This window comes from Tenebrio molitor, chromosome 1 (assembly GCF_963966145.1).
Source record: "Tenebrio molitor chromosome 1, icTenMoli1.1, whole genome shotgun sequence".
NCBI classification, from domain to species: domain Eukaryota; kingdom Metazoa; phylum Arthropoda; class Insecta; order Coleoptera; family Tenebrionidae; genus Tenebrio; species Tenebrio molitor.
Window position 1 is genome coordinate 43,094,636 of NC_091046.1, and position 27,886 is coordinate 43,122,521.

Sequence of the window (27,886 nt, forward strand, 5' to 3'; positions counted from 1 at the left end):
TGGAAACCGTCAATTGTTGTGCTTTTTTAAAGCGTAGATTAATTGGAGCATGTTGACAGCTAACCTAAAATTTAGTGCCAAATTTTTTTTCTTTCTTTGCAATGTTTTACATCAAAAATAGAATAACGTAACGATTCCTATTCTCGAAGCAAATATCTAAGGGCACCCTTTGCTGAAAACAAACATGTTCAATTATGTCCCGATTAAACATAAACAAATGTCATTCGTGTCAAACGGCGGGAAATTCAAACTTGACATTGTTCTAAACGGTTTAATTTTTCCAACGCCTACTCAGCCCAGGATTTCATTTGAACGCCCGATACAATACGTTGTATATTTTGTAATACGTTGTAGAGACACGATGAATTAGGTATTAGGTACATTTATATGTTGGGAAATTTTTGTACATGAAGCTTGATAAGCCATGGAACTTAACACAAGCTTACTGTATGTATTCTAATATTTTACCACTGCGAGGGTCAATTATTTGTAGAATTTTCATAAATCCTGTGAACAAAACACCGCTATTGTTGTAGGTTATCTCATCCATGTGGTAGAATTTGCATAATCTTTCTTATCATTTAAAAATAAGCTATGTTTTATGATGTTCACGTGGAACAAGATAAGAGCTTGTCAGTTGATATTTATTTGGGGGGTATGAAATTGATTATTGGTGGCTGCGACGTTTGTTTTGACGCCACAAAACTCGACAAATTCAGACGTTTTAGACTGGAAAAGAGGAGAAGCAAATGAGATTTGCGGATGCTGTTTGGTGGTTGGGAGTGCCCAGCAAGACCACGACGCAGAGATTAAATTGAATTCTGATCGTCGAGGTAGTTCTTGCCAAATGACGAGTCTGGAGTTGCAGGATAAGTTGGAACGCGGAGATTTATTTATCGACGTATTTATAGGAGAATAAAACGAAATAAAGGCAAAATAAACTAACGCGAAAAATAAAAATCAGTGAATTGTTGTAAAAATGGGTTGAAGGTTAATTAGATCAGTCGTAGCGAAATAATCGAAATTTCTGTATTGGGGTGACTAATTTGATCACCGAAGTTGGAAAAGTAACAAAACAAAGTAGAAAAGGAGGTGGTAGAAAACTAAAAAGCTGCCGCTATGAGAAAGAGTAAATGGAGATTTCAAGTTCGTTATAAAAGTTTTCGGTAATTCAAACAAAAGTAGAATAACTCTTACATTAAGAAAATCAACAAAATTGCGCATGGAATGGCAAGTCAAAGCTTGCGTAGCTGCATTTCAAGGATTCTAAAATAATTTCATTTGTTTGATTTCATTTCTCTGTGTTTTTTTTTGTTGTATAATCATTGTGGTATAGATATACAGGGTGTATCTGACATATAGTATTTTTATCTTCCTAAGGAATTTTGGCTTAAGTCATAAATAAACCGAACAAAGGCCCTACTTAAAGAAATTTATTGTGATATTGTACCTGTCAATCACTAGCCGGCCTCGGAGAAAAAAACTACCTGGGGTAGTACTCAAAATATTTGTCGGAGACCGTCTAGTAATTGACAGGCAGAATATGACAATAAATTTCTTTAAGTAGGGTCTTTGTTGGGTTTATTTAGGGTTTAAGTCAGAATTCCTTAGGAAGTTACAAGCACTATACGTATGTTAATTTTAACCAGTGGAAGAACTAGCCAACTTATGAAACTTTTCTCTATAACATTTTGCAAAATTCGCAAGTTTTCGAAAATGTTTTGCCCCCCAATTTTTACCAAAAGAGTCATTTTGTGTAATTAACTAGTCTCTATTTTTTGTAACTATGAGAATTTTAATTTTAATTATTTAATTTTTTCCATAACCACTTTTTGAGAAGGCTCCGTTTTTATCACAACAGAAAATTTTCGCCCTTACAAATTGTATATAAAATTGTACCGCTTTTTCGTAAAAAATTCAAATATTCAATATTCCAGTTGGGGACCCCGACATAGAGCACAAAAGCCATCGTCAGATTGAGGTGACACTGACAAAAATAGCGAAGCAGGCTTCCATTGGGAGGAATTTGTAAAGGAATAAATTTAACAGGGGGAAACAATTTAAATCTTCATAGGATCACATTGTTTGCGTCAAAAATCTAGATTTTTTATAATAATAATAAAGTTTATTGTGTAGAGCTGTTTTTAGACAGCGCGAAAAAACGAAAAATGACTTGATTTTCAAAGGCTAACTTCATTCTTCAAAAAATATTTGTTCCAAAAGAAATTAGCGTACTGTAAAGATGAAAAAATCGCTTTGAACTTTGATTGTTTTTGTTGAAAGATTTTTAGTTTCAAAACGTGCATAAAGGCCTCCTTTCTATTTGATTTTTTTTATTTATTGATATCAAAAGAAATGTTTGTGGTAATTTCGGTATCAAACTGTTATTTTACTGCCAACCCGTTTGGACGGTACGTGCATAAATCAGAATTTCATAATTTTTCCAATTTTGCACCAAATGGAGGTTGTCAATCGAAGAAATGGAGTAACAACATCGACCGGAAACAGAAAGTGATGAAAAAACGCAAATTATCGCAAACTATTTCTTTTAGTTGTTTTCGAAAAGCTCATCTAGAAAGAAAACATTTGCGTTATTTCAGACATTCCGTAAACACTGTATTTTAACCTGTCCTTACTAACAATCTAAATCGTTTCGTAACAAACAACATTTCGAACCCTTTTAGGTGGGTTAAAATAATTTGGACACGCCACTTTCGAGCAAAAAAAAATAATAGAGCTTTCTACTCATTTGAAACGACAGCAAAATTTATTTTTGCACAAGGGTGGCCACCACCCCCGGCGCCGCCTCTCAAATTGCCTGAACTAAACAATTCAACACAACCCAACGTAAGATCAATTGGTTTTCTTTTCTCACAAATTTGTGTTTCGCTTTTCTTGCTAAACTATCACCCGAGGAATAAACAACAAAACTGCACTACCCCAAAGCTACAATATTTTCATTTGAATGTCACGCTTGCATGAAAAATCAGTAGAGAATAATTTTTTTACATGATCATTGAATTTTAGTGGTTTTTGCTCACTGAAAATACATAGTTAGCAAATATGGCAATTGAATCACTAGTGAGAAAAACATATTTTCTCACTAGTGAGCAAAGTGAATGTTTTGAGAGTTTGTGGATAGAGGGCGCCCAATATGTTGTACTGAAAATTTTTTAAATCTTTTTTTAAAATGCTTTCTGAATATTAGTAACTAAACTAAACTAAAGCTTGTCTTATTTTTGAATTATTTAAATTTGTTACCTGTTATTTAGATTTCAATTGACGAAAAAACGTGAAATTGCTTGGGGTAAACTTCTGGGAAAATTCATGCTAAATGCATTGTGTGTTGGTATTACTGATTTAACTCAAATTTCTATTCCGCGACTGTATTTTATGATCATGGAAAAATCAGATTCAACACGCTTGAGCAAATGTGCATTTAATCACTTGTATGGTTGGGGCCCTCGTCTACGGCTCGGACGCCCAACTTCCTTTCTGTCATTAAATAAATGCACTACTTTGCTCACTTGTATTGAAAATAGCTATTTCTAGTTTGTTAATATTTTATTTCTATTAATAACAAATAGTTCGATTATCCTTTTTCTTGATAGAATATGTCGAAATTTTGTGCAGACACAGTTTTTTTTTGTAAAAGTTCCATCCAACTGTAAAATGTGAAATTAACGTATCGCATAGTTCTTTCCCTGACACGATGAGGATATTCAAGACCCCTGATCCAGCGATGCACAAAATCAAACAATTCCGAAAATAATAATGCTCCTCTCCTTTTTCTCGCTTCATTTAATTCATACAGTTATATCAACCGATTTGCATTTTTCAACCCCCAACCATTTGTATTCCCGGCGCGACCCCCGCTTATATGGCCTCATGATTTATTATCAAGTTCGACAAGTAAAATATTGCCGCCGAAGAGACAGTCCATTTGTCTCTCGGATGCACCAGTTCGACTCAGAATTTTTGAAAAGCCGACGGAAGCGGCTCTTTCGTCTTCCACCCGTTTTATCGAAAGATGTTGCCGCTGTTTATCAATAATTCACGAAGGGTGGGAAAAAAACAAAAGGTTATCGAAGCTCCATTTCCTATGTTTATCCGTCAATTTTCGGGCCTCGAGTGTTCGATTGGCAGTTTCGGCGAGTCGGAAGTACATTTGTACGCGAGGCGACAATCGATAGGCGTCGAGGGTGAAAACGGCGTTGGTGTCATCGTCGGCGGAACGGGCCGCCGAAAGCTCCGGTCGCCATTTTCGCGGCTGCGATCGTGTATGCGCAGATGGCGATTCGATAATCTCCGTCGACAAATTTGCCATTACACCCTTCGCAATCGGCTGGCGTCCGAGAAATAAATAAAAATGTCTTGTAATAGATTGTTTGCCGGAAAGAGGGTAAATAGGTACGCCAAAACAATTTTTACGCTTATCGATTCGACGGCTGTTTTCACAACGAGGCTGCATCTCTTGTTTACACGGAAAAATCACAATGTACGAATAAACAGTCGAATTTCGCTAATCAAAAAGTAACCAAATTTTAAAAAAACATCCCTCGTTTCGTACAAATGCAAAAATCCTTTTGTTTTTCTTTTTTTTTTAATATTTTTTCATTCAGACGATACGAATGGTACAATTTGTTTCAGATCTGTTATGTAGATTGAAGGTGTTGGATTCTCTCATGGGTTGTGACCTTGGAAATATCTGCGCGAAGGCGGAGCGATAAACCAGTGAAAAATCTGTAAATGAAAACTGAAAACGTCGACTACTTTACATGCAAATAGACAAGAGAGAGATGATACTAACGTAACGAATAAAGATGTTTTCCGGTCGGTTTGTAGTGCCTACTCGAGACCGAGATTCGTAGTTTTGCGCAGATATGACTCATAGCCCATGAAAAAATCCAAGATCTTCTACCACAGTTCGCAAAAAAATCTCTTGAACTCATGTCTTATACAAAAGAACATACCAAAAAGGTGGAAAACTAATGCTGTTAAATCACAAAAAGTGCGACACGACAGAAGTTGTAAACTATAGACCTATAAACCTGCTCTCTCACCTGTACAAGATATTCATCAGGATAATTAATCATCGCATCGGAAAGAACAAGGATTCAGGATCAGGATTCGGAACAAATAACTATCTACTCACAGCAAAAGTGTTAAAAGAAAAGACAATAGAATATAACAGACTGTTGGTATTGGTGTTTGTTGACTTCCAAAAGGTAATCGACACCGTAGAAATAAGCTCTATACTAGCTGCTCTAAGCCAATGCCGCATTGACTACGAATACGCACGTCTGATCGGCAATATGTACAAGAACATTTCCAAGACACATTTCCAATAGAATGAGGTGTCAAACAGGGAGACACCGTATCCCCTAAACTATTCACAGCAGTGTTGGAATACGCATTCAACTGGGATAACAAAGGCGTAACTGTCGATGGCGTAAAAATGAGCAACCTCCGACATCATAGCAGATAACTTGAAGGAAGCAGAAGAGATGACACGAAATATGAATTACAAGGGATAACCAAACGCAGGAATTAAAAATCAGAACCAGCTTGGGATGGCAAAAACGCTTACGCTAACAAAAAAGACGCCAACAAGCTAAGACTTTCCCAGAGAAATGAAGGAGAAGAAGACGAAAGGCGAAAAAATACAAAAGTATAACACGCAGAAACTTCTCAAAAAGGAAACCATGCAAAAAATAAAGGAAGAGATGGACAAGAAACTTGAAACCATACTCCAAGAAAAGGATATTCAAAAAGAATGGGGCCGGTTAGAAAAAGTTATGAAGGAAAGTTTGCAGGAAAATGTAGGACTAAGAAGACACAAGGAAAACAAGGACTGGTTCACGGAAAAATGTAAAAGGGTTCTAGAAGAATTGTACCAAGCGAGATTAATGTTACTAAATAGACAGACAGAACAAAACCAAAAAAGATATGAGGCAGCAAGGAAGACAACGAAACGAGTATGCAGGCAGGAGAAAAGAGAAAATTTAATAAAGAAGCTAAGGACAATAGAAGAAAGTTACAAAAATAAAGAAATAAGGAACTTCTACCAGGGTGTAAGGAAAAATAGAGAAACAGAAAACAACGACATACCTGAGAAAGAAGAACTGGGAATGGACAGGAAAAGAGTAAGACAAGCTAAAGACATCTTTGATGAAGCTTTAAATACTGATAGTTATGAAGAGCAAGTGGAGGATTTGGAGCCCCAAGAAAATAACGAACAAAAAGCAGTGCAGGAACCGACAGAAAAAGAGATAGAAGAAGAACTCGCTAAATTAAAAAACAATAAGAGTACAGGAGAAAATGGCATCCCGACGGAAATATTGAAATACGCAGGAGGAAGACTAAAAAGCAGGGTGAGCGCGCTGATTTGATGGAATTTGGCAGGAAGAACGAATGCCACAGCAGTGGAGAAACGCGATAATATGTCTCATCCAAAAAAAAAGGGGATAGAACGAACTGCGAAAACTACAGAAGGATATCGCTGCTCGACGTCACTTACAAAGTGCTGACAAGAATAATTAGAAACAGACTAATAAGCCTCTTTCACGATACGCTAATTGGCAAGTACCAGGAAGACTCAGGAAAGGAAGATCTTTACGTTAACGATGGTACAGAAGCAAAGCTTCGAACAAACCCAAAGTCTGACAAGAATGACCTTGACAGATACGCAGAACAAAATCTCAGCAGACGGAAGACTATCGGAAAGTTTTGGAGGAAACATCGGAGTCAGACAAGGGACCCGCTATCCACAATGCTATTCAATGCACTGATAACAAGGTCAAAAAAGGAAATAGAAAAAGCATTGAGCAAACTGGAAAAGGCTGCGTGGGATTATGGACTGAGGATAAAGGATGAGAAAACGAAATACGTAATAATCTAGCAAAGGTAGCAAGACAATGGGCTCACTAAACAGAATGCTAATATCGAGAGAAATCTCCAAACCAATGAAGATCAGGATATACAGGACAGTGGTGAGGCCGGCGGTGGTATATGGGTGTGAAACCTGGGTGTTAACGAAGAAGAGCGAGGTAAAACTGGAGGCATGGGAAAGGAAGATGCTGAGGAAAATATTTAAGGAGACAAGAACCGGAGACGGAGGATGGAGAAGAAAAACAAATAGAGAGATAAAAGAGCTATACATACACATCAGTATAGTGCAGAATAAGGTAGCTGGGTCATGTTGGTAGAGTGCCAGAGCAGAGACATGCGAAGAGAGCGCTACTGAAGGGAGAAGGAGGAAAGAAGAAGAGGGGAAGACCGAAGAAGAAATGGCTGGAGGTGGTAACAACAGACCTGAGAATGGCGGGCGTAACCGATTGGAAGAGAACGTCACCGGATAGAGAACAATGGAGAAAAATAGTCAAGAATAGTTGTGACGACATGGAGAATGGGATGTAACATGCAGAGAGGACTAAGTCATGGGCCTTAATGGCCTGTAGAAATGTGTTATACCGGGTGACTTTTAATGATTGAAATAATTTTTGTTCAGTTGGCAACATATTTACGATTTTATGTTGGTATACTTGATTGGTAAATTCAAATATGACAGTTCAAAATTTTAACTAAAACCTAGAAAGCGAATCAATAGGCAACTCTGTGACAAATGACTAGGCGTACCAATTATTCGGGAGTGCCAACCCACTAAATTTGTCTCAATCATTAAAAGTCACCCGGTATATGTCCAACAGCGGACGCACGTGATGATGTTGAACAATTAAAGTAATTTCATGTTGAAAATAACAGTATACTATTATTCACTCTTTGCGCCTAAAGACAATTAAAATAAAAAAATTAAAAAAACGGATTATATAGGGTGTTTTCAAAGGTGAGGCGTTTCTTTTAACATGTGATAGTATGGGTTGTTCTAAAGAGTTTTAGGCAAAATCACCTTAGTAAAATGTGTACGGCAATGAAGATACAATAAGTTAATTTTTTTGAAAATTTTTAAACCGGTCTTGCTCAAATTTGCGCTGATTTTTTAGAAATGAGAATCGACAAAAAAATCAAATGAGCATGTACGTTAATCAAAAATACTGTCAAAGTTGTCATCTAATTAGTCAGAAGAGCTCATCATTACTAAAATAACGACCTCGCAGATATGTTGCGAACGTATGGGCAATGGTGCTATCAAAATGCAACTGTGGCGACCAGAGAGTATGCAGAGCGATTTCCGGAAAGACACCATCCTGGACCACGTCAGTTTATGAATCTAGTATAGCTGAGAAATAGACAGGACCGGACTCAAAATTTTAGAAAACTATAAAAATATACAATCAATAATTTCTGTTAATAAAAACATTTTACTGAGAAGATTTAGGCTAAAATTCTTAAGAATAATGTATAGTACCTCGTGTTACAAGGAACGCCTCAACTTCGAAAACACCCTGTATAAACGCTGTTCAAAAATCAAAAAAGCATTGTGGTGCAAATGACTTATCTGTCACTGTGATAAGTAATAGGAAATGTCATTTAAAATGTGTGTTATTTGCACCACAATGGTTTTTTGATTTTTGAACAGCGTTTAGTTTTTCTTATTAAAACCTACACACGTCATACAGCTTCTTTTATAAATTAACATGTATACTAATTTTATCTTTTCCTGAAGTGGTTATTGTAAATTGACTTGATGGGTAAACAATGTCATCTACAATTGGAAGGTGTAAGTACGCTTCTAGTCTAGTCATGAAAAAAGCCGCATAAAAAGTTTTTGTTTCCGAAAGTTTTGTCCTATCTGTCCGAATCCGTTAATAAAATTTTACTCCCAAAGTCACAGATCTCATTATTGCTCTTGGTCAAATTTCATTGTAAAGCGAGCGGAAGCGAAAAACAAATTAACAAGCCAAAAATAAGTCGATAACAGTAGGTTGGTTTATAGGCTCCTAGTGAAAAAAACAAATAAATTTTACGATTTCCGCACATTAAAAAAAATCTCCTTCGAGGATAAATCGTGATGTAACCTCAATTCAAAATCTTTTTCTTTTAATTAAAAAAAGTCGAGATCACCGAAAGTGGGCCACCTTCTTGTGATGCGCTCGTCGAAATGTGACAAAAAGTGTTAACTCTCGCGTTCTTTAAGTGAATTTCTTTCTCCCTCCCGGACGTGTTATTTTCGTGGCACTTTGATGGTGATGCGAGCGAAACGTTAAGTAACATCGAAACATGGCCAAGGCTTCCGTGCCTTCTCCCTATGGGAGCGCCTCGTGATAGATTATGCACGTTTATTGGGAATTGTATCGGCGTATCTTGATCTTTTTACAGCTGCCAACCCTTCACCATCCACTAAACGTCTACGACGTACTCCACGGACGTAAACTCGGATAAGTTGTTATTTTATGCGGATCCAAACGCGTCGCGAATGGAGAATTTATCTGTCACACGCGCAAAGGAAAGCACAGCTTTTTAACCTACATCCTCTCGTCACCTCACATAAAAAATACAACACAAATGATTTTTTAACACCGCTACGCATCTCTGTCGATCTGATTTTCATAAGGTGAGTGGAGCAGCGAGCCCTTCCCCAATCCATTTATTGAATTATAATTTATAATCATGTTGTGGGAGTGCACTTCACAAATAACTGAAAATGGTCCAAGGATGCAATACATTTTGTGTCATTCCAGAACTCTGCTTTGGTCGAGACAGGTCTGATAAAAAATTTTGAAATGCAAAAGCCATCTCGATACGATTGAATATTAACGGGGGGTGGCTGATACGCCTCCGGTAGTCGACCAGTGGGTTGTTTTCAATGTATTTGGGTTAACTTCCACGACAGCTCTCTTGGTGGACTCACTTTAAATGTGTCCACAGTTAATGACAAGCGTATTGTGAAGCTGTTCGCGTCGGATCAATGTTCCAATTGATCAATTGTGTGCCACTTCCGTGACCAACTGGTGACTATAAAAATCATCAACAGTAATTTATCGTATTGAATTTCCATCTCATTTAGCTCAATTTTCAAGCTTGATGGCTCCCACAGCTTGATCATGATGAGTTACGTCACATGTCAAGAATTCACACATAACCTCAAAATTGTTGCGCGGTAATTTCCTGCCAAACAAATTAATACCAGGCGTTAGAATTCGTCGACGTTGGAGTCTTGAATTAGATTCAAAATGTATTGCTGTATCAAATCTCTTATGCAAAACCGTCATCGAGATACCAACTTAACTGCGCCATCTAGGGGAACTGTTTTTGACTTTCGAATTTGAATAATTTCGAAGCTGTCGAACACGAACCTGTCAGAAACATTAGTTTGTTATAATTGAAGAACACCAGTGCGACTCAAGTGAAGCGATTAAGTGTTAAGTGTTTAAAATATGTCGCCTCGTCTAGTTTCCAGGGTGCGCTAATGGGGAGAAAAAAAGAGTGGCATGGGGTGAAATAGCGTCGCTGGAGGGAAGCCTGCGGATAACGACGCGGTTTATACAGATGAAGAGATTACCGATCTAGTTAATACTGATCTGACTACCAGAATTGGGTAAATTGGGCGAGAAACAGAAACCTCAAGGTTCGCAGTAATGGAACGAATTCATTCTGCTTGCGCTGATCCCTGCAATGTTATGATTACACGAGATGAGAAACGGAATAGTCATCTTAACTAAACCGATTAGTTCGTAATCTTCTTTGTCCTGCTGGAGCAGGAACGAGTCCGTCTCCACTTGAAAGCTTGCCGGAAAAAAATCACTTATTTTGTGTGTCAAGGGGTGCGAAAGTGTGCCGTTACATCAACACCACAATTTACTCGACGGTGTAAAACACAAGAGAAATTTGTAAATTGGCCGGTCCTAAACACATACATAAAACTTACAACCTAGCAGGGTCGTATTTCATACCTGTTGTTTACACTTTTTTAATGTAAACCTGGAGGCATTATTATTCCCGGAGCGTCGTGGCTCTATAAATTTGGATGGAAACGTTCGCTGATGATGGTAATTACAATGTGACGCAATCAATGTATCACACGACTAATGACAAATTGAAAACATTACACGCTTTGCATACATACATCAAATATTGTAATATTGTCGTGCGGTTGTAACATCAATAACATCGAACCTGCGTTGCTCTTTGATCGTGTAAAATGTTGTCCTTGCAGCAGATTTTAATTGCACCCCGACTCCGCCTTTCATGGCTGTAATTACAAATCAGAAACGACATGGACGAGTTTGGAAAATTACTAGTCCCTTATGAGGTTTCATCAGTTTAATGCGATCGCGGGGTGAAATGTAAATTATCATGACTTGAGCCACCGTGCAAGAATCTAACTTGCTGAAAAAAAATATCTCAAGAGTGGCCTTGTCAGTTCCAGCTTATAAAACCTTCACACATCGTTACCACGTCTTGAGTAACACCGAACGCTCAGAAGTGCATTTGGTTGATTGCCAAGTAAAAACAAAAAACTGCGAGGTACAGCTTATCGAATAAGGTCACAAGGTAAAGATCGATAAATATTGTCAGTGATTGGTGTTTTGTAAAAAGATTATTCGTGTGCGGTATTGATTCCTGTAGTAAACACAATTATTGGTGTAATATCCAGAAATTATTTATCAAGGGTGGAACTGTTTCTTGTTAAAATTGAAGTTGCAACAGCGAAGAAGAGACATTGTTGGTTCTTTACACAGTCGAATGGGTTGGTGTTTCACTTAAAGTGCAGAAATATGCAAATTCTTGCAATCAAATCATCAAAAGTGGTTTTACGTCCCTCGTGTAATTATTGCCCTCGCTGTGCTCGTGCAACTTACATTCGGGTCCAAATGATAAAAATCCTTTGCCATAATAATACACTACTTCAGTAATATTTTTTTTATTTTCCTCAGTCTTCTTCATAATTATTTAACAACGTTTATGCAATTCATTAATGAAAAGTTTTAGCTAATCAACAGTTGGCAACTTGTTTTCTTGAACCAGTTCCGCAAAATTAAGGAAATGAAGACACGTGCTGCAGAAACAATGAAATAACTTTTTTAGACACCCTTAATGAAAAGAGTGATTTTACGTACTCATAAGCGGACGAAAAGTAACCATTTTTCGGACACTGACCGTGGCGCCATCTGTTGGCCTGTTTAGTAAGTTAGCAACAAGACCGACAAAACCGATAAATAAATTATGTAAATAACTATGTAATTGTATTGCAAATAGTAAATTTCTCGTTTTATTGGCAAGCTGATAACAAATACATACTATAAAAAAATGGTTAATATGTATTAATAAATTTATATAGATATGTACTGTCGCGAGAAATAAATTTTGGTCGTCAATGTCATTTCAAAATTTGGTTAGATTGTCACAAATTTAAGAAATTTTCCTGCCTGATTATGCCCACGTCAACAAAGTGTCAAAAAATTGAGAAAAAAATGACAATTAATGACATACAACATGATGATAGGTTAGGATATTTACGACTGTTTTACAATGGAGCATTTTCGATTGCGTCAAAGAATGACCTTGACGACCAAAATTTATTGCTCGCGACTGTATTTGAAAAAGGTAGATATAAAATAAATTTGTAATTTTTCCAGAAAACTCGGACGAAAAAGATGTACTTTTTAGCCTTGATACACAAATTACTATTTCTATGACTGTCAAAAAAATTGTAGGTACTCTATTTTAGTAATTTTGGTTAGTAAAACATGTTTAGAGTGATAGTGAGAGAAAGTAAAAAGCGTGAAGAAATCTGTACTGAAATAGAGAAATCATAAGAGTGCATTGAAAACATTTGCAGTTATCAAATGTTAGATTTGTGTTTTGATCTTGATTGTTTTTCGAACTGCAGAGGGTCAAAAAAGTACAAAAAACGCTATATGTAACTCATGCATGAAGTTTTTATTTTCGCTCGTGGAATTGCCACATTCGTCGCGGCTCGTGATGTCAAATGTTCCGTTCAGTGTAGAAAAAGCACTACTTGTTGCATAAATTACAATTCAAGCACACACGTTGTTTTTTGAAGCGGTATTCAATGTTACCAACGCCCCTCACAAATACGATGCAAAGGGTAGTATTCTGGAATTGTAAAGACATGGCGTTCAGAGATAAAAAATGGAGAACATCTTTTCCAATTAGAATAAAAGCAGCGGTATCATGTTCAGTAAATGACAATGTCCTTGGGGGCAATTATTCGAAACGGAGAACCGCGGCCCAATTTTTACCCTTAAGATCAATTAGATCTAAATATTCAGGAGCCGATGTCGCCTAATCCATATTAATGGTGTCTCTCTTAATGAATCAATCCAGAATTATTTTCGCGGCTAAATCATGATTAAACCGGTCACAATGACCGATCGATTCTGCAGCTGTTGGATTTTAATCGCGAAAAAGTCCCAGATGTTCGTCCTACTTGCGGAAACCACCCCATAAACGTTCGAATGTAACGTCGGACATTAACGGCAATTGATTTCACCTTTTTCGCTGATTCATCGAGTGAAAAACACTCGGCTAAGATCAAACAACACTTCTGCAGCAGCACTTCGGGATCCAGTCCGATCGCCTGTTTGGAACGGCGCGGCGGCAGCGTAAAAATTCAATTTTATTAGGACATTAAAAAGTGATTTAAGGATTTTAAATGTCTTTCAATTAAATTAGAGGCGACGCTTGGGAAAGTTTTAATGCAAAATTAAACGTGCCCCGCGGAAGTAACTTTTTAATAGGCTTGATTGTGCCGATCGTTAAAAATATTAAGTTTGTAGTCAGGCAGACTCATTAACATTTAAATGACGATTTCGGGACAACAAAAGCTTGTGTGCTCACGGAAATTACCTAGCCCCGGCTCCTTCACGAATAGTGACTGCACTAGCAATCATCTAAAATTTATAAGACGAGATTCCTAGGAGGGATTGCGAATGTAAACTTATTCATGAAGAAAACGGGAGACTTGCCCTCGGGAATACACACTTAAGTAAAAATAATTAAATGTAAAAATTTCAACCGCACGATCAAATTGGACGCGTGACGGAGACATTTTCGCTACAGGATGATGAATGGGTTTATCAGGCCGGGAGCATAGGGGAAACTTCACAAAGCCAATATCTCTTCATCCAGACTTTTGTTTGTTCCCAGAGATTGTATCTTGCAAATGGCGAACGCCTTCTGGAGGACGTCACCAGCGGATCTTTTTTTATTGACTGATTAAATACTGTCGTCGAGCTCATTAATCCCACTTTTACACGAAATGAACTCAGAACTTACCCACCGAGAAAGTAAATTAACTTGACTCGATTAAATTATTTACCAAAGAGAAAAACGAACAAAATTCATGAAATTTCAAAAGTTCGCCATCTGGAAAATAAATGTCAGTGGCGTGTCTAAGAACTTAAACATGAACGAACATTTCCTGCCAACCGCAAGATGACTGTAGCGTTGGTAACAATGAGTCTAAAAAGCACTCGAATAGAAAATTACTCAAGACTTTTTAGATCATTTAAAAAAAGTTACTACATAGATTTTTAACACATCAGGAGTGAAAACAATGAAACGATACTGCAAGGGACTGCAAGGAGATACGAAGATATCCGGGAGAAATACAGGGTGATCTGGGAGAGATGCAAGGGGATCGGAAGGAGATGCAGAGATGAAGAACAGGGAATTGAAGAAGTTACCGAAAGGTTCATGAAAGATAGAGAGAGATGATACAAGTGATCCAAGGAAATTACAGGGAGGTAGAGGGAAATTCGTGGAAGATCTAGAAAGACAAAGAGAAATCCATGGAAGATATAATGTGATCAAAAGGAAGATAAAGGCAGATCCGTGAGAGACGCAGAAAGATGGAGGGAAGATGTACAGAGGTGGGTACAGGAGATCCATGTGATTTACAGAGCAATCTGGGGAAGATACAAGGAAGATACGGAAAGACTCATGTAAGACCCAAAGAGTTTCGGAGGAGATACAGGAAGATCCGGGAGAGACAAGAGTGGGGGACGGGAAATCCAAGGGAATTACAGAGAAATCACGAGATGGAGAAAGATCCAAGGGTGAGAAATTCTCGAAGATAAGGGAAAAATACAGAAAGATCCGGAATACGATCCTGAAGAGTTACAGGGTAAAAATTCAAGGGGGATTCTAAGAGATACATGAGAGATACAGAGAGATTTTTTAGAGATACTCAAAGATCAGAGGGAAATAAAAAAATCTATACAAAGTATAAAGAGATCCGTGTGAAATGCAGGAGGTCCGAGGGAGCTACAGAAAGATCCAGAACAGGACATTCAAGGGATCTCCAGGGAAATCTAAGGAGATGTGAAGAGTTCCATGGAATATACAGGGAGATCTGGGAGAGACACTTGAAAATCAGAGGGAAATATGGTCTCTACGAAGTACAGAGAGATCCGAGAAAAATGAAGAAAGATTCGAAATAGAAAATCTGAAGAAGTTAACAGGATATACAGAAAAATTCGAAGGAGATCCATGGAAGATTCAGGAATATCCGGGGGAGATCAGCGGAAGCTGCAATGAGCTGTGGGACAGGAGATCTATGTGAGTTACAGGGAGATCCATGGATGATACAGAGAGATTACACGAAGATAGAGGAAGATTCCGGAGAGACCGGGAGAGATCTTGGGAGGTACAGGGAAATCGGGGGGGATCCAGGAAAACAAGGAAAAATCCATGGAAAATATGAAGTGATCTATTGGAAGATACAGACAGATCCGCGAGAGATGCAGAAAGATGGAGGCAAGACGTACAGAGGTGAGTACAGGTGATTTACAGAGCAATCTGGGGAAGATACAGGGAGATACGGAGATAGGGTGGTGGAATAGGAAATTCAAGAAGATACAGAAGGCCCCATGTAAGACAAAGAGGTCCTTGTGAAATACAGGAGATCCGGGAAAAATGTAGAAAAAGCCGAAATACGAGATCTTAGGAAGTTAAAGGGACATACAGAAAAATTCAGGGGAGATGCATGGAAGATACAAAGAGATCCGAGGGAGATGCAGAAAAATCCAGAATAGGAGATCCAAGGGAACTCCAGGGAGAATTAAGGAGATACGAAGAGGTCCATGAAAGATACAGGGAGTTCTGGGAGAGACACTCGAAAATCAGAGGGACATATGAAAAAGTCTGCAGGAAGTACAGAGAGATCCGAGAAAGATGTAGAAAAATTTCAAATAGGAAATCCATGGAAGTTAACAGGAGTTACAGGGAGATCTTTGGAAGATAAAGCGAGATTCCGGGGAGATGTGGAGAGATTCTGGAAGGTACAGAGAAATCCAGGAAGATAAGGGTTGTTTCGAAGAGATGATATTCTACAGAGATCTTTTGTCCGGAAAAATTTCTACTGATCAACTGTCGGGATCCTCTTTCTTTGTCACCCCAAAAGGTATGTTTTGCATCTTTAATCTTTAATACTATCGGGCCTTCAAATAAATATATATTTAGAGTAGGCGTAGACGACATTCTAATTCTGTTAACAGTGTAAAGTAATTTTTGTAGGTAACCAATTATTATTGTCCGGAGTTACACAGGTTACATAGTAAGCTTTTTCCAAATTTCATATTGTCATATTCCGTGGAGGGGGAATAGGGAGAATGCACTACAAAAATTAAAAATATTTTTTAACCTAATTTTATTTCGTTAAAATGTTAGACGTTTCTTGTGTCATTTTCTACGCTGGAAAAATGTTGCAAACAATTGAATTTTTATAAGTTGCTCTAAATATAAATTTATTTGAAGGCCCGTTATAATGCAAATAGGTGTCCGTTTCGTTTCACAATATGGCGGTACCTACGAAACTGTGTTGCTATACACGTCCCTTTTGACAGTAAAACCTGTTATTAATTTTATAAGAAAAATATTACAATAATGGATAATTTAGACGAACTTGAGCAACAAAGAGCATAAAATAGAAAACGACAAAGACATAGACGGGAACACACAAGCCAAGAAGAAAGAGATTTCGGAAATGAGCGTAGAATTTCAATATTTTATTGATTTTAGTGCGTAAGCACGGGCCGTTCCGCTGGTTAAGATAATCCACACTCCCGTAGAAGTGCCTTTCATAAAAAAAAATTGCATCCATGGCCTCCCATTATGCCAAAACAAGGTGAATGCATTTTAGTAATGATTCTTCAAGATCTTTAAAGTAATTATTGTTTCTTGTACCTTGACCGCACTGTCTGAGGAAAATCTCTTATCAACAAGGAATTTTTTGAGATATACAACTCGGACGGATTTAAATCAAGTGAATAAGGTGGCTGTGCAAATTTTTTTTATTAGGTTATGTTTTTCTAAGTTTGAGGTTATGAATAGCGTCAATGTCTAGTGCATTGTTGTCAGTCTTACTAGTTTACAATAGAATATAAATCATGGCCTGGCATTATGCCAAAACAACGTGAACGGTGTTTAGTGTATTGAAGTTCAGACAGACGATAATGAATTCTTTCATTATTACGTCGCAAACTTTCAAATGACTCTCGTATAATCTTCAAGTACGTGCAGGGGTAAAAGAAAATCGATAATTAAAGTAAAAAAGAGAATTTGTTTTTCGCACGATTATGTTTTTATGAAAGAAAAAACGTCGCGGCCGTGGCAAATTGTGAATGAATTATTTTTCTTATTTATCTTTACTTTGCGAATTGTTCAATTCTCTGAATCAAATAAAAAGAAATAAAACAACATTCACTGTCAGAACCTCAATACTGAATTCTACCAACTGATAAAAATTAGTTTAGATTGGCGGATTTACCACAACGATAACACTAAACCTGGAAGTATCGTAAATTATCCTTTTTTTCACGCAAAAACGGCTATCTCGCGCGTTAAGCCCCAATAAATCGGTGGTGCAAAAAATTGTTGGTGGTTTAGCCCGAGAAAAAGATGATCCTCCGTAAAAAGCCCTTCAAAAAATACGTTGAATCATTTAATTACCCCGAACGCGTGCAAGAAAACATCTAGAGTGCAAGAGTATTGAAACAGGATTTTGCACAAGCACAAATGGGACGGTAGTTTTCAGGTTTGTGCTTTCGCCGCAACGTAACGAGATTTCCTCGCTTATTATGAAACGAGATTTAAAGCTTTTTCATTGTTTGTATCATCAAATATTCACCAAGACGCATCTCACGGACTTTATTTAGCCCTCCAGCGAAGCGAGATCTCTTTACGTTGACACGGCGCACTCCAAATCCGACAAATCTCCGATTTTCTCCCTCATTATGAAACCAAGAAACCGAAAGCTCTACTCACATCTCGTTGATTTTTACTTCGTCTGAAAATTCGAGTCGCACTCCACGTGCGACCAATTTAAAAAAAAAATCCAATTTCGTTTCATCCCCTTTATGCAACGCCCTAGTGGCAACATCTGCGTTAAGCGATGTAAATGTTGCAGGCCGGGCATACCTAATGCAACCCTTTTGCACCAGTAAATCTCGTCGAATCTACAAGATAACATCAAATGGGCATCAGCTGGGAACGGCGCTGCTTGTGGTCAGCAACGTCTGATTTACACTTTGAACGGTAGAAAGAAGAGCCTTCAGACGACATTAGTAAACAAATGCGAAATCGATAGGAAGGAGAGGTATCTTGGAGTTCTCGACGAAGGTGCAAACACATTTGCAAGCCCGGCGCCTCCGCCAGACTCGCCATTAACATAGGGGGAGCAAGGTTAAAGCAATATTATTCCAAAACAGCAATAAAACAGCCCTTGATTCACTAACGCGAGGCGAGATTTCGCTTGGAAGTTTGTTTAATAAAAAGCCGACGCGATTATTGCACTTAATTTAATTAGAGCGCGACAAACAAAAGGATCAACAGGGATATCATTCCAGTCTGCTCCACTCTCAAGCACACACTTCACGGACGGCCCCCGGCACGAATTGCGAAATAAGCGGCGCATTTCTATTTAAATCTTGTTTGGGCTGAAAAAGCCGAAGGGAGATTTGTGCGGGCGGGGCCGTTTACAAAACACCCGGTGTGAGCACACAAGGCCGTTTCATTATCGCGTTCATTTGGCCTGGCTAATGTTTCACCTTAAAATGTTTACGTTTTCGGTCGGAGACGGCGTAAAAAATATACCTACATTGTGCTTTAAGAGGTGAAGAAAAAATCCGCAAATGGGCGGGAGCGCCGCTGAGGGCATCGCGCTCGTCAGCCACATAAAGGTTGTTATTATAGGAATAACTTTTTATTTTTCTCGGGGGAGTCGGGTTTTATTTAGTCCGTATTATGTTCGCCGAGCTTTATCTTGTGCGGCTCGGGGCGGAAGAGTTGGATGCAACGGACAAATTTTATTATGACGGCTTAGGCCGTAAACGTGTCCGCGGATTATGGAAATTGATGGAAACTCTTGAGGGCGGAAAGACGTCCGCTGCAATTGGCAAGTTTGGGAGATGTTTGATACAACTTCCTACATTCGGGGCCCCTGGTATTAGGCAACCAACTAATCACATATTTTTTTAATAGTGTAGGTACGCTGTTTTGTAAGTGGCAAATTTCTGCATCACACTGTGATGTTTAAATTTTTTTAGTATACTGTGCTGGTAGTAGGTGTCTACCTGCTTGACGATGAGTCCGGTAGACACATGTTTATGGTCTAGTCCGTTTTACTTTCCACCGCGGCCGGTAGCAAATGTCAAATAATTTGTCAGATTTATTGGTTTTTAATTTTTATTTACCTATATAAAAATTAAATGTACAATTACTTAGATTTTTGAAATGGTTTCCAGAGGCCAATAACAAATCTTCTGCTTTTTTCTCTTTACAAACTGGCAAGCTAGGTGTTCTTATCAAAGATGACGATGAACAACTCGTTGAAGCCAAAAATTGATCGTTCTCATTTTCTACCGAAGTTTCTACAGTTTCACAAGCTGTGTGTGGGGTACTAACACTGGATGTAGTTGTAAACTCTCGAGTTTCATTAAATGACCCCATAATTTTTTTTGCAATGTTAGTTTTCATTCGTGTTGATTGTTCCACATAGCCCCTTGCAACATTTACTGATTTCCATCCTCCATGCGTCATGAGCGTTCCTAAGTCTCCTCCTCCTTCCACTAAAAGAGAAGCGGATGAACGTCGGAAGCAATGTCCAGTGTACTGGTTGGCATCAGCGAGTCCTAAATATTCTGCAATTTTTCTAGGGGCATTTCCGACTGTATGCACTCCCACAACTTGTGCCACACACTTTTTATTTCTATATCCTATCAATAATCGCTTATTTGTAAGATAGGCAGGTCTCAGAGAGATGTATTTTCTGACTGTAACACAGGGATCGCATCCTTCTTCATCTTCGGTTATAACAAAACTACGACTAATTCCAGTTTTTGTTTTGGGAATGCACACCTTAATGAAATTATTGTGATCTTCAACGTCATCAATGATAAGATTGATTAGTTCATCCCGACGGCACCCTCCAAAGATACCAAGAATTAATATAACCTGAAATTTTGAAATAATGGCATCATAAAAGTTCTACATAGATTTTAATAATCACCTTCAAAAGTAGATAAGTGTCATCATCAGCTTGGTTCAGAAATCTGGTGACATCAAGGTGCGATAATATTTTTGATTTCTTTGTCATACAACCCGCAGTTTTTCGTTTTAAATATTGCTGCAATTCTCCATACCTATGGTTTAATATATAAATGTAATTATTTTAGGTTAAAAAATAATGAAACAAACCTTTTAATATCCACTTGTTCGTGTATTAATAAGCAGCTCCTTATCATCGAATAATAGGACCACAAGCATGAGGGTTTCGAATTCTGATATTGGTCTTCAAAAAAGGCAAGCATTACCCTTTCATCAATTCCAACAACTTTATTTCCTAGTCTCCAATTGCAAAACACCTTGTACTCTTTCAAATACCTTCCCGATGATTTTTGGGGCAATAAATTAGATCGCGCACTATCTACCTTCCTCAAAAGGTGGTCTGGGAAGAAAACTTGACCCTGCTTCGGTTCTTCTTTGTGAGAATTCATTTTATTGAAGGAAGTCAGCGCAAATGAAAAACCGCATAAAAAAACTTCGATGAACTGAATTTTGTTGAATCGTTTGTTATCATAGTAACAAGGCATAGCAATCTTTTTCAAAGCCAAATTTTTTTTATTCAAATTATTATCCCAAATGACCTATTTGCTGTTGAATAATAATTGTTTCAGTATACTAAAAAATCTTGTACGTCACACGACCGGTAGACGCATTATGGCCTCGCTAGTTTACAAGTCTCGCCCTATCGGGCTCGACCTGTAATTCACTAGCTCGTCCATAAAAACGTTACTACCGGTCTTGTAACGTAAATAGCTATTATTTACCAAATAACAGGTATTCACTTGAAAAGTTCGTCAAATTGGCTGGGATCTTTGTCGCTATCTTTGTCTAATAAATTTAATTTACGATGTTGGTGTCTTTTAAAAAAATTTTTTTTTAATCAAATTAAATTAGACAACATTATTCAAATTTGAATGTCGGAACAATCATGTCATTCATGTCAAATTTCTGACAAGAAGAAATAAAATTGAGTCAGTTTATCCAACATGATAAAAATAAATCACAGCCACCCCTTATCCACATTCATTGTGAATCGATTATATTAAAGGTACCAGGTGATTTTAAATTACTGTGATTTTTTTTTCTTAAGTTGGGAACATTTTTCATAAATTATTTTGGCAAACTTGATACCTTAATCAACACATTGGCGCACGTACGTCATTTTGACATTTTATGTATTAATAAATTGTGTCAAATAGGCGAGGACGCCTATATTTATGTCAACTATCACATTAAAAAGCAGAATAACCAACAATATTACCAACCTATGAAAAAAAGTCACATTCATTTAAAATCACCCGGTACTTTTAAACTATGACACTCTATGACACTTCACTGAATTGATCACATTCGTTTGTGAGGTTATGATTATTTAGTGACATTCCCCCCAGAAGTGGCGCCGTAGCAATCAGAGGCATTAAAGCTTTGCCCAGGGAGATCTATTTAGTAAAATATGTCAATCATCAAGACGGCGGTGATTTAGTGCAATTCGGTTATAACCTAAAATGGATTTATTATGCCAAATCACAACATTGCCAACTAAAATGTCAGATTTTCATAGATACTCCGAATTTGAAACAATCGTGAGTGCTGTATAAATATTTTATCAGTAGGAACTAAAATCTTGGAAATAATTTATGGTCGGGACAAAAGTAAAACAAGATTTGTTCTGATTTATAACAACTATAGATAAAAGTTGTACAAAAGACAGTCTTCAGATGTTATCTAACTCCTTAAACATCAAAGACATCCACACACTTAATCCAAAAATATTTCTCGGGGTGTTCACCACTTCTGCATATGATAATTTTCTCGTTTCTTTAACAGGCTAGGGAAATGTGACTTGGTCGACCTCGCTGCGATAAAATCTATAAAATTCAGTTCTTGGATCTTATCCGAGACGTCTGGCAACGAAGATATCTAACATCTCAGCAAATAATAACTTTTCCGGTTTTCGTAATTGATGTTAAAGATGGAAACATTTTATTTTTCTATTTGATTTGCCACGATAAAAGTTTTTAAAATGCAACTTTCGTGGCTTATCCAAGTCACCATTAAAATTCTTTGTTGAATAAAATCTATCAGGCGCAGTTTTTAAACCTTATCTAACTAAACCATTAGATAACATAGATAAATGTCAAAAAACTCCAAAACTATTTTTCTTCTTTACTGAATGCATGGTAATAAAGGGTTGTCACATATCTAAGATTGGGGTTGATTCTTATTTATGTATTCGTATCGACTTGCCGCCTCTTCTCAGTTGGTAAGTTTAACATTTGACAGCTACCACTTACCATTTTATATCATTTTTCAAATCAAGACTATGCATTTGATTTTGATTTCACAATTTTCAAAATTGCGCGACTACAAACTGTCAAAGAAATGTCAACTCTATCCAACCCACACAGTTGCCACATAAATTTTCGTACATAGTTGCCATACTTGGCCACAATCATTTTGAATCACCCAATATTTGCAGACTATTGGGATACAGAGAATGTTTTTAAATTTAAATTTAGTGTAACGAATAAGTCCACATCGTCTATAAAAAAGAAGATTGATTTTTTTAAACATTTTTACCTGATATATTAATGACTACTTAAAAACGCACTGCTGTTCCGTGAATTTTGGGGCACCCAGTGTTCAGTTTACCTGAACTTGGCTTGAGGCGTCGGCCATCTGCCACCCTACTCCCCGCCTCTTAGTTATACAGGGTGTTTTCGAAGTTGATGCATTCCTTGTGACATGTACTATACATTATTCTTAAGAATTTTAGCCTAAATCTTCTTAGTAAAATGTTTGTATTAGCGGAGATCATTGATTGTATATTTTTATGGTTTTCTAAAATTTTGAGTCCGGTCCTCTCTGGAAATCGCTCTGCGTACTCTCTGGACGCTGCAGTTGCATTCTGATAACGTGATAACTTGATAACATTGCCCATGCATTAGCAACAATCTGTGAGCTCATTATTTTCGTAATGATAAAGCCATTCCGACTAATTAGATATCAACTCTGACAGTATTTTTGATTGAAGTCCATGATCGTTTGATTTTTTTTGTCAATTCTAATTTCTAACAAATTAGCGCAAATTTGAGCAGGACCGGTTTCAAAAACTTCAAAAAAATTAACTTATTGTATCTTCATTGCCGTACACATTTTATTAAGGTGATTTTGGCTAAAACTCTTTAGAACAACGTATACTATCAAATGTTAAAAGGAACGTCTCAACTTCGAAAACACCCTGTATAATAGTGCTAGTTTTAGAATAAGTTTCACTTGCAATTCAGAGCTTGACAGTAGAGCAAGCGTAAGTCATTTTTGTATGCGAGAGATCGGCAAATATCTAGTGCGTCTCAATAAAACATAGAATTCATTATTCGCCTTTGATTCACGCGCACCACCCAGTATATTGAATTAATTACGAAGAATCTACCAATCGCAATTTTGCTGACCTCGAAAATATTATTGAAAAACTTTCCGATTGTATTTGATTTCTGCAGACATTAATTATTCCGACGTTCGTGATTGACATTGAAGATAAAATAAATGTAATTTATTCTTCGAATTCACTGTCATAAAATTTATGAATCCAATTTACCTCAATAAAAATCTACAAAACACATTTTTTACATCCTATTTAGGTCGTCATGCAATAAAGATATCCAAACAATAATAAAAAAAGAATTGGACATAATATGGATTTCTGCAAATATTGTTAATAATTTTTGTGCGTAATTAAATTAGCTATTTATGCACCAAGGGCGTTACAACGATGATTACGCCCGGAGAACGATGAATTCAACTCGAGGGCTTTAGCCCGAGAGATGGATATCGTTCGATGGGCGTAATCATTCGGTGACGCCGTGGTGCATACAAGATTTTATTTTTCACTACGTGTTCTTTAAAAAAAAAAAATTGGCATCTTTGCAATTATGAATTGATGAGGGCGTTATGAATCAATTACGTCCGCTTATTCTTATTACGCCCTGTATTATGCCCCGGTTGTTATGGACATGTTTACGTATTTCGTATCCTAGGAGTTATCATGCAATTATACTAAAGTGAAAAATAAATAAATTAACAAGTTCTTGACGATAAAATCTACTAATGCCGTTTTCAGACGTTTGAGTAAGCCGCTTACTGTAAAAATGTTGATAGAATTTATGAAAAAAATGTCTCCGCACCCACCATTTCTACAAACGATAATTTTTCTGATTGATAATGAAGATAAGTGCAATAATATGATTTCTTCATCGCATTTCCATCACAAATTTGGAACATTCAACTTTTAGATCTCGTCCACTGACAACAGAAGACCCGTTCTTAGATCTTATTCAGGTTGTCAGTTCAGTTACATTTCATATTTTCATAAATGGAACTAAAGACAGATAAAATTGGTTTCTTCATGTGATTCTCCATGGTAAAAATCTATAAAGCATTCTTCAAATCTTATTTATACAGGGTGCATCCGAATTCGACCGACAAACTTTCAGAGCAGATTCTATGATCAAAAATAAGCATAAAACTCTTAACCATATGGGGTCAAAAATGTTTAGTTTGCGAGTTAATCGACTAAAACGTTCTACCAGCAAGAAAAGGAATCGAGTGGAATTTTTTGATGAAACGTACAAACATAAAAAGGAGCCATGTACAATTTACAAAAATTGTCAAAATTTCGCCTCCCTGTTCAATGCACAGATAACCCCATAAAATCCAAGGAATTCAGATCGCAATTGTTTTTACGTTTTTGTTGATTATCTCACAAACTAAGCGTTTTGGCCCCATCTGTATTAAGAGTTTTATGCTTATTTTTGATCGTAGAATCTGCCCTGAAAGTTTGTCGGTCGAATTCGGATACACCCTGTATAATGTCTTTATAGACAACAAAATTATAAAACATATTTGATGAATCGTGCGTATTTAGTAAATTGCGTGGGTTGGCATCCCTGAACAATTGGCAAGTCTCCTCATTGACAACATATCATCCCTTCATTTTTTCATTTTTTAGGTTAGAGTTTTGGAAATTTAGTGTTGTGAATAATCGATATGGAGATTTAACAGAATGATAAAAACAAGTTTTAATAACGTGAATTAATTTTCATTTTGTAATCCGTGTCGAAAATAAACCATTTAAAAAAAATAAAGAGTGATAATGGCAACCTTATTTTATTTGTTTTTCCCGGAAATAGTCTTGGAAACAACATTTTCGGGACTAGTACTGTAAAGACTTTACAACACGCAAAATACATTTTTTCGATGTTTTTTACTTTGTAACTATAGTTGCCAACAAATTGACAAACTTGATTTTTGTGGAATTTGTAAAAAAAAAAATGTCTAAAATTTGTAAATTTCGTCTTTTTTACGATTTCCGGAAAAATTTAATATAAAACACGTCGGAGCTTTAAGATATTCGGCACAAGGTGCCTCGTATTTCAATTTAGCTCCTCGTCAGTAATGTGAGATTTTCCTGACTTTTATGTAAATAACTATTTTTTGTACGCCGCCCACATAAAACAAAATACCTATGTAGCCAACCTAACAAAAAAAAAAACACATTTATAACCGCTTGACCACGATTTGGCGACATTCATCATTAGCAGGAAGAACTTTCTACAGGTTTTAACAACTACTGTTTTTAGATTTTATTTAGAGTATCAGAGTAGAGTTATTAGTGAAAAATGTTCCCGGCGCATCCACCATTTCTCCAACAGATATAAATAAAATAAGACAAACGATTCTTATTGAATCCACTACGATAAAGTCGAACAAAGAGAAAATGAAAAAATTTCCGGACATGTACCCTATTTTCGCCATTTTCGTGATTAATATTAAAAATGGCGTAATCTAATTTCTTCATTTCATTCTCCTTAAAAAAAAAGGATCAAAGTTCTCGGATATTATTTAAATCGTCGAATAAAAAGTGTATACATCATATAGATGTATCAAAAAAACTTAATAAAAATTCCTGAGGCACATCCAGCATTTCTTTTTTTTTTCAAGTTTTACATAAAAAAGAAGAGAAAAATCTTAATAGAAAAAAATGTTCAAATAATCAACTTTTTTACTTACTTCATTATATCGGGCCTTCAAATAAATATATATTTAGAGTAGGCGTAGGCGACATTCTAATTCTGTTAACAGTGTAAAATAATTTTTGTAGGTAACCAATTATGTATTGTCCAGAGTTACACAGGTTACATAGTAAGCTTTTTCCCAATTTCATATTGTCATATTCCCTGGAAGGGGAATAGGGAAAATGCACTACAAAAATTAAAAATATTTTCTAACCTAATTTTATTTCGTTAAAATGTCAATCGTTTCTTGTGTCATTTTCTACGCTGGAAAAATGTTGCAAACAATTGAATTTCCATAGGTTACTCTAAATATAAATTTATTTGAAGGCCCGTTACATCTTTGCTTTAAAGTAGCAAAAAAAAAAAATGTTTTTATTGCACAGTTCAAGACATGAAACGAATTGATCGACTTACTCGGTATGTGTCGAGGTTTCCATGGCCTCCAAAGTCTCCCGATTTGTGCCAATAAAATATCTGAAGGAAACAATAAACAAAAGTATTACGGCTCAAGAAATGCTACAGAGGTCTGTGCAGGTGATGAAACTAAAATAAACAATGTGGCCAACAGCGATGGAAGAATATTATGACATGCTTGACGAAGACAGACAAAACACTATCTTTGCTAGTGCCAAGTAAAACGTTTAGTTTGAAAGAAAATAAAATAAACCGTCACACTTCAGCCTTGGCGAAATGTCAAATTCAACCCTCTCGACCGTATCATAACAGTTTGTTCATTCATAAATAATCCAACACCTGCGTAGTATTATTGTATCGAGTTTACACCACCTGACAAACTTGTAAACTTATCAATAATAAGAGTGACATCAACGTCTGCATATCGATCGTGTGTGTGGGCCACGTTATTACCAAAACGGCTTCGACTTTATCCGCATGAATTAAAAGTGGCGTTCTAAACCCTTCCAATTACGATTTGATCCCACCCGAATTGGTAACGAGTCAATTTAAGAAACAAGTCTAAAAACTGTCGTCTCTATTTGCGTCTCCACCCACGACGAGCGCCTGGGCGGCTCTATTTCACATGATAAGCTCGCCTTTGTGTTATAACTGTCATTTCCAGCATGAATCAAACCCAGACGCGACTATAAATGCGGCGCGCTCGCCTTGACTTTTTGCGTTGCAACTTGCAAACGGTGCATTTTCCATCCCTCCGTTTTCAATTCAAACGTGTCGTCTGCACTTGCACAGTCGTTACGAACGCTCCGTCAATTTCGCAACGAAATTGTTGCAGCTTCAAATAATAAGGGGATCGATTGCACATACACCACACAAGTAAGCGGACTTTATGGCTTTGTTCTGCACAG

The 27,886-nt window shown here is 36.9% G+C and overlaps 3 protein-coding genes across 7 annotated transcripts in view; 1 reads left to right on the forward strand and 2 right to left on the reverse strand.

Annotated features, from left to right (window-relative positions):
* Window positions 1–27,079, reverse strand: part of LOC138133240 (prolactin-releasing peptide receptor-like) — a 59,635-nt gene extending 32,556 nt beyond the window's left edge. Inside the window, exon 1 of the mRNA XM_069051100.1 lies at window positions 26,979–27,079. The gene's annotated coding sequence lies outside the window, so the exon portion shown is untranslated. The remainder of the gene's footprint in view (window positions 1–26,978) is intronic.
* Window positions 1–27,886, forward strand: part of LOC138133353 (uncharacterized) — a 175,259-nt gene that overhangs the window by 99,381 nt on the left and 47,992 nt on the right. The gene's annotated exons all lie outside the window — the stretch shown is intronic.
* LOC138134685 (uncharacterized) lies at window positions 19,612–21,280 on the reverse strand. Its single transcript, XM_069053094.1, has 3 exons — window positions 20,623–21,280; window positions 20,435–20,567; window positions 19,612–20,379 (listed from the first exon to the last, which is right to left on the reverse strand). Exons 1-3 carry the CDS (start codon window positions 21,015–21,017, stop codon window positions 19,612–19,614), a joined length of 1,296 nt encoding a protein of 431 aa, XP_068909195.1. The 5' UTR covers window positions 21,018–21,280.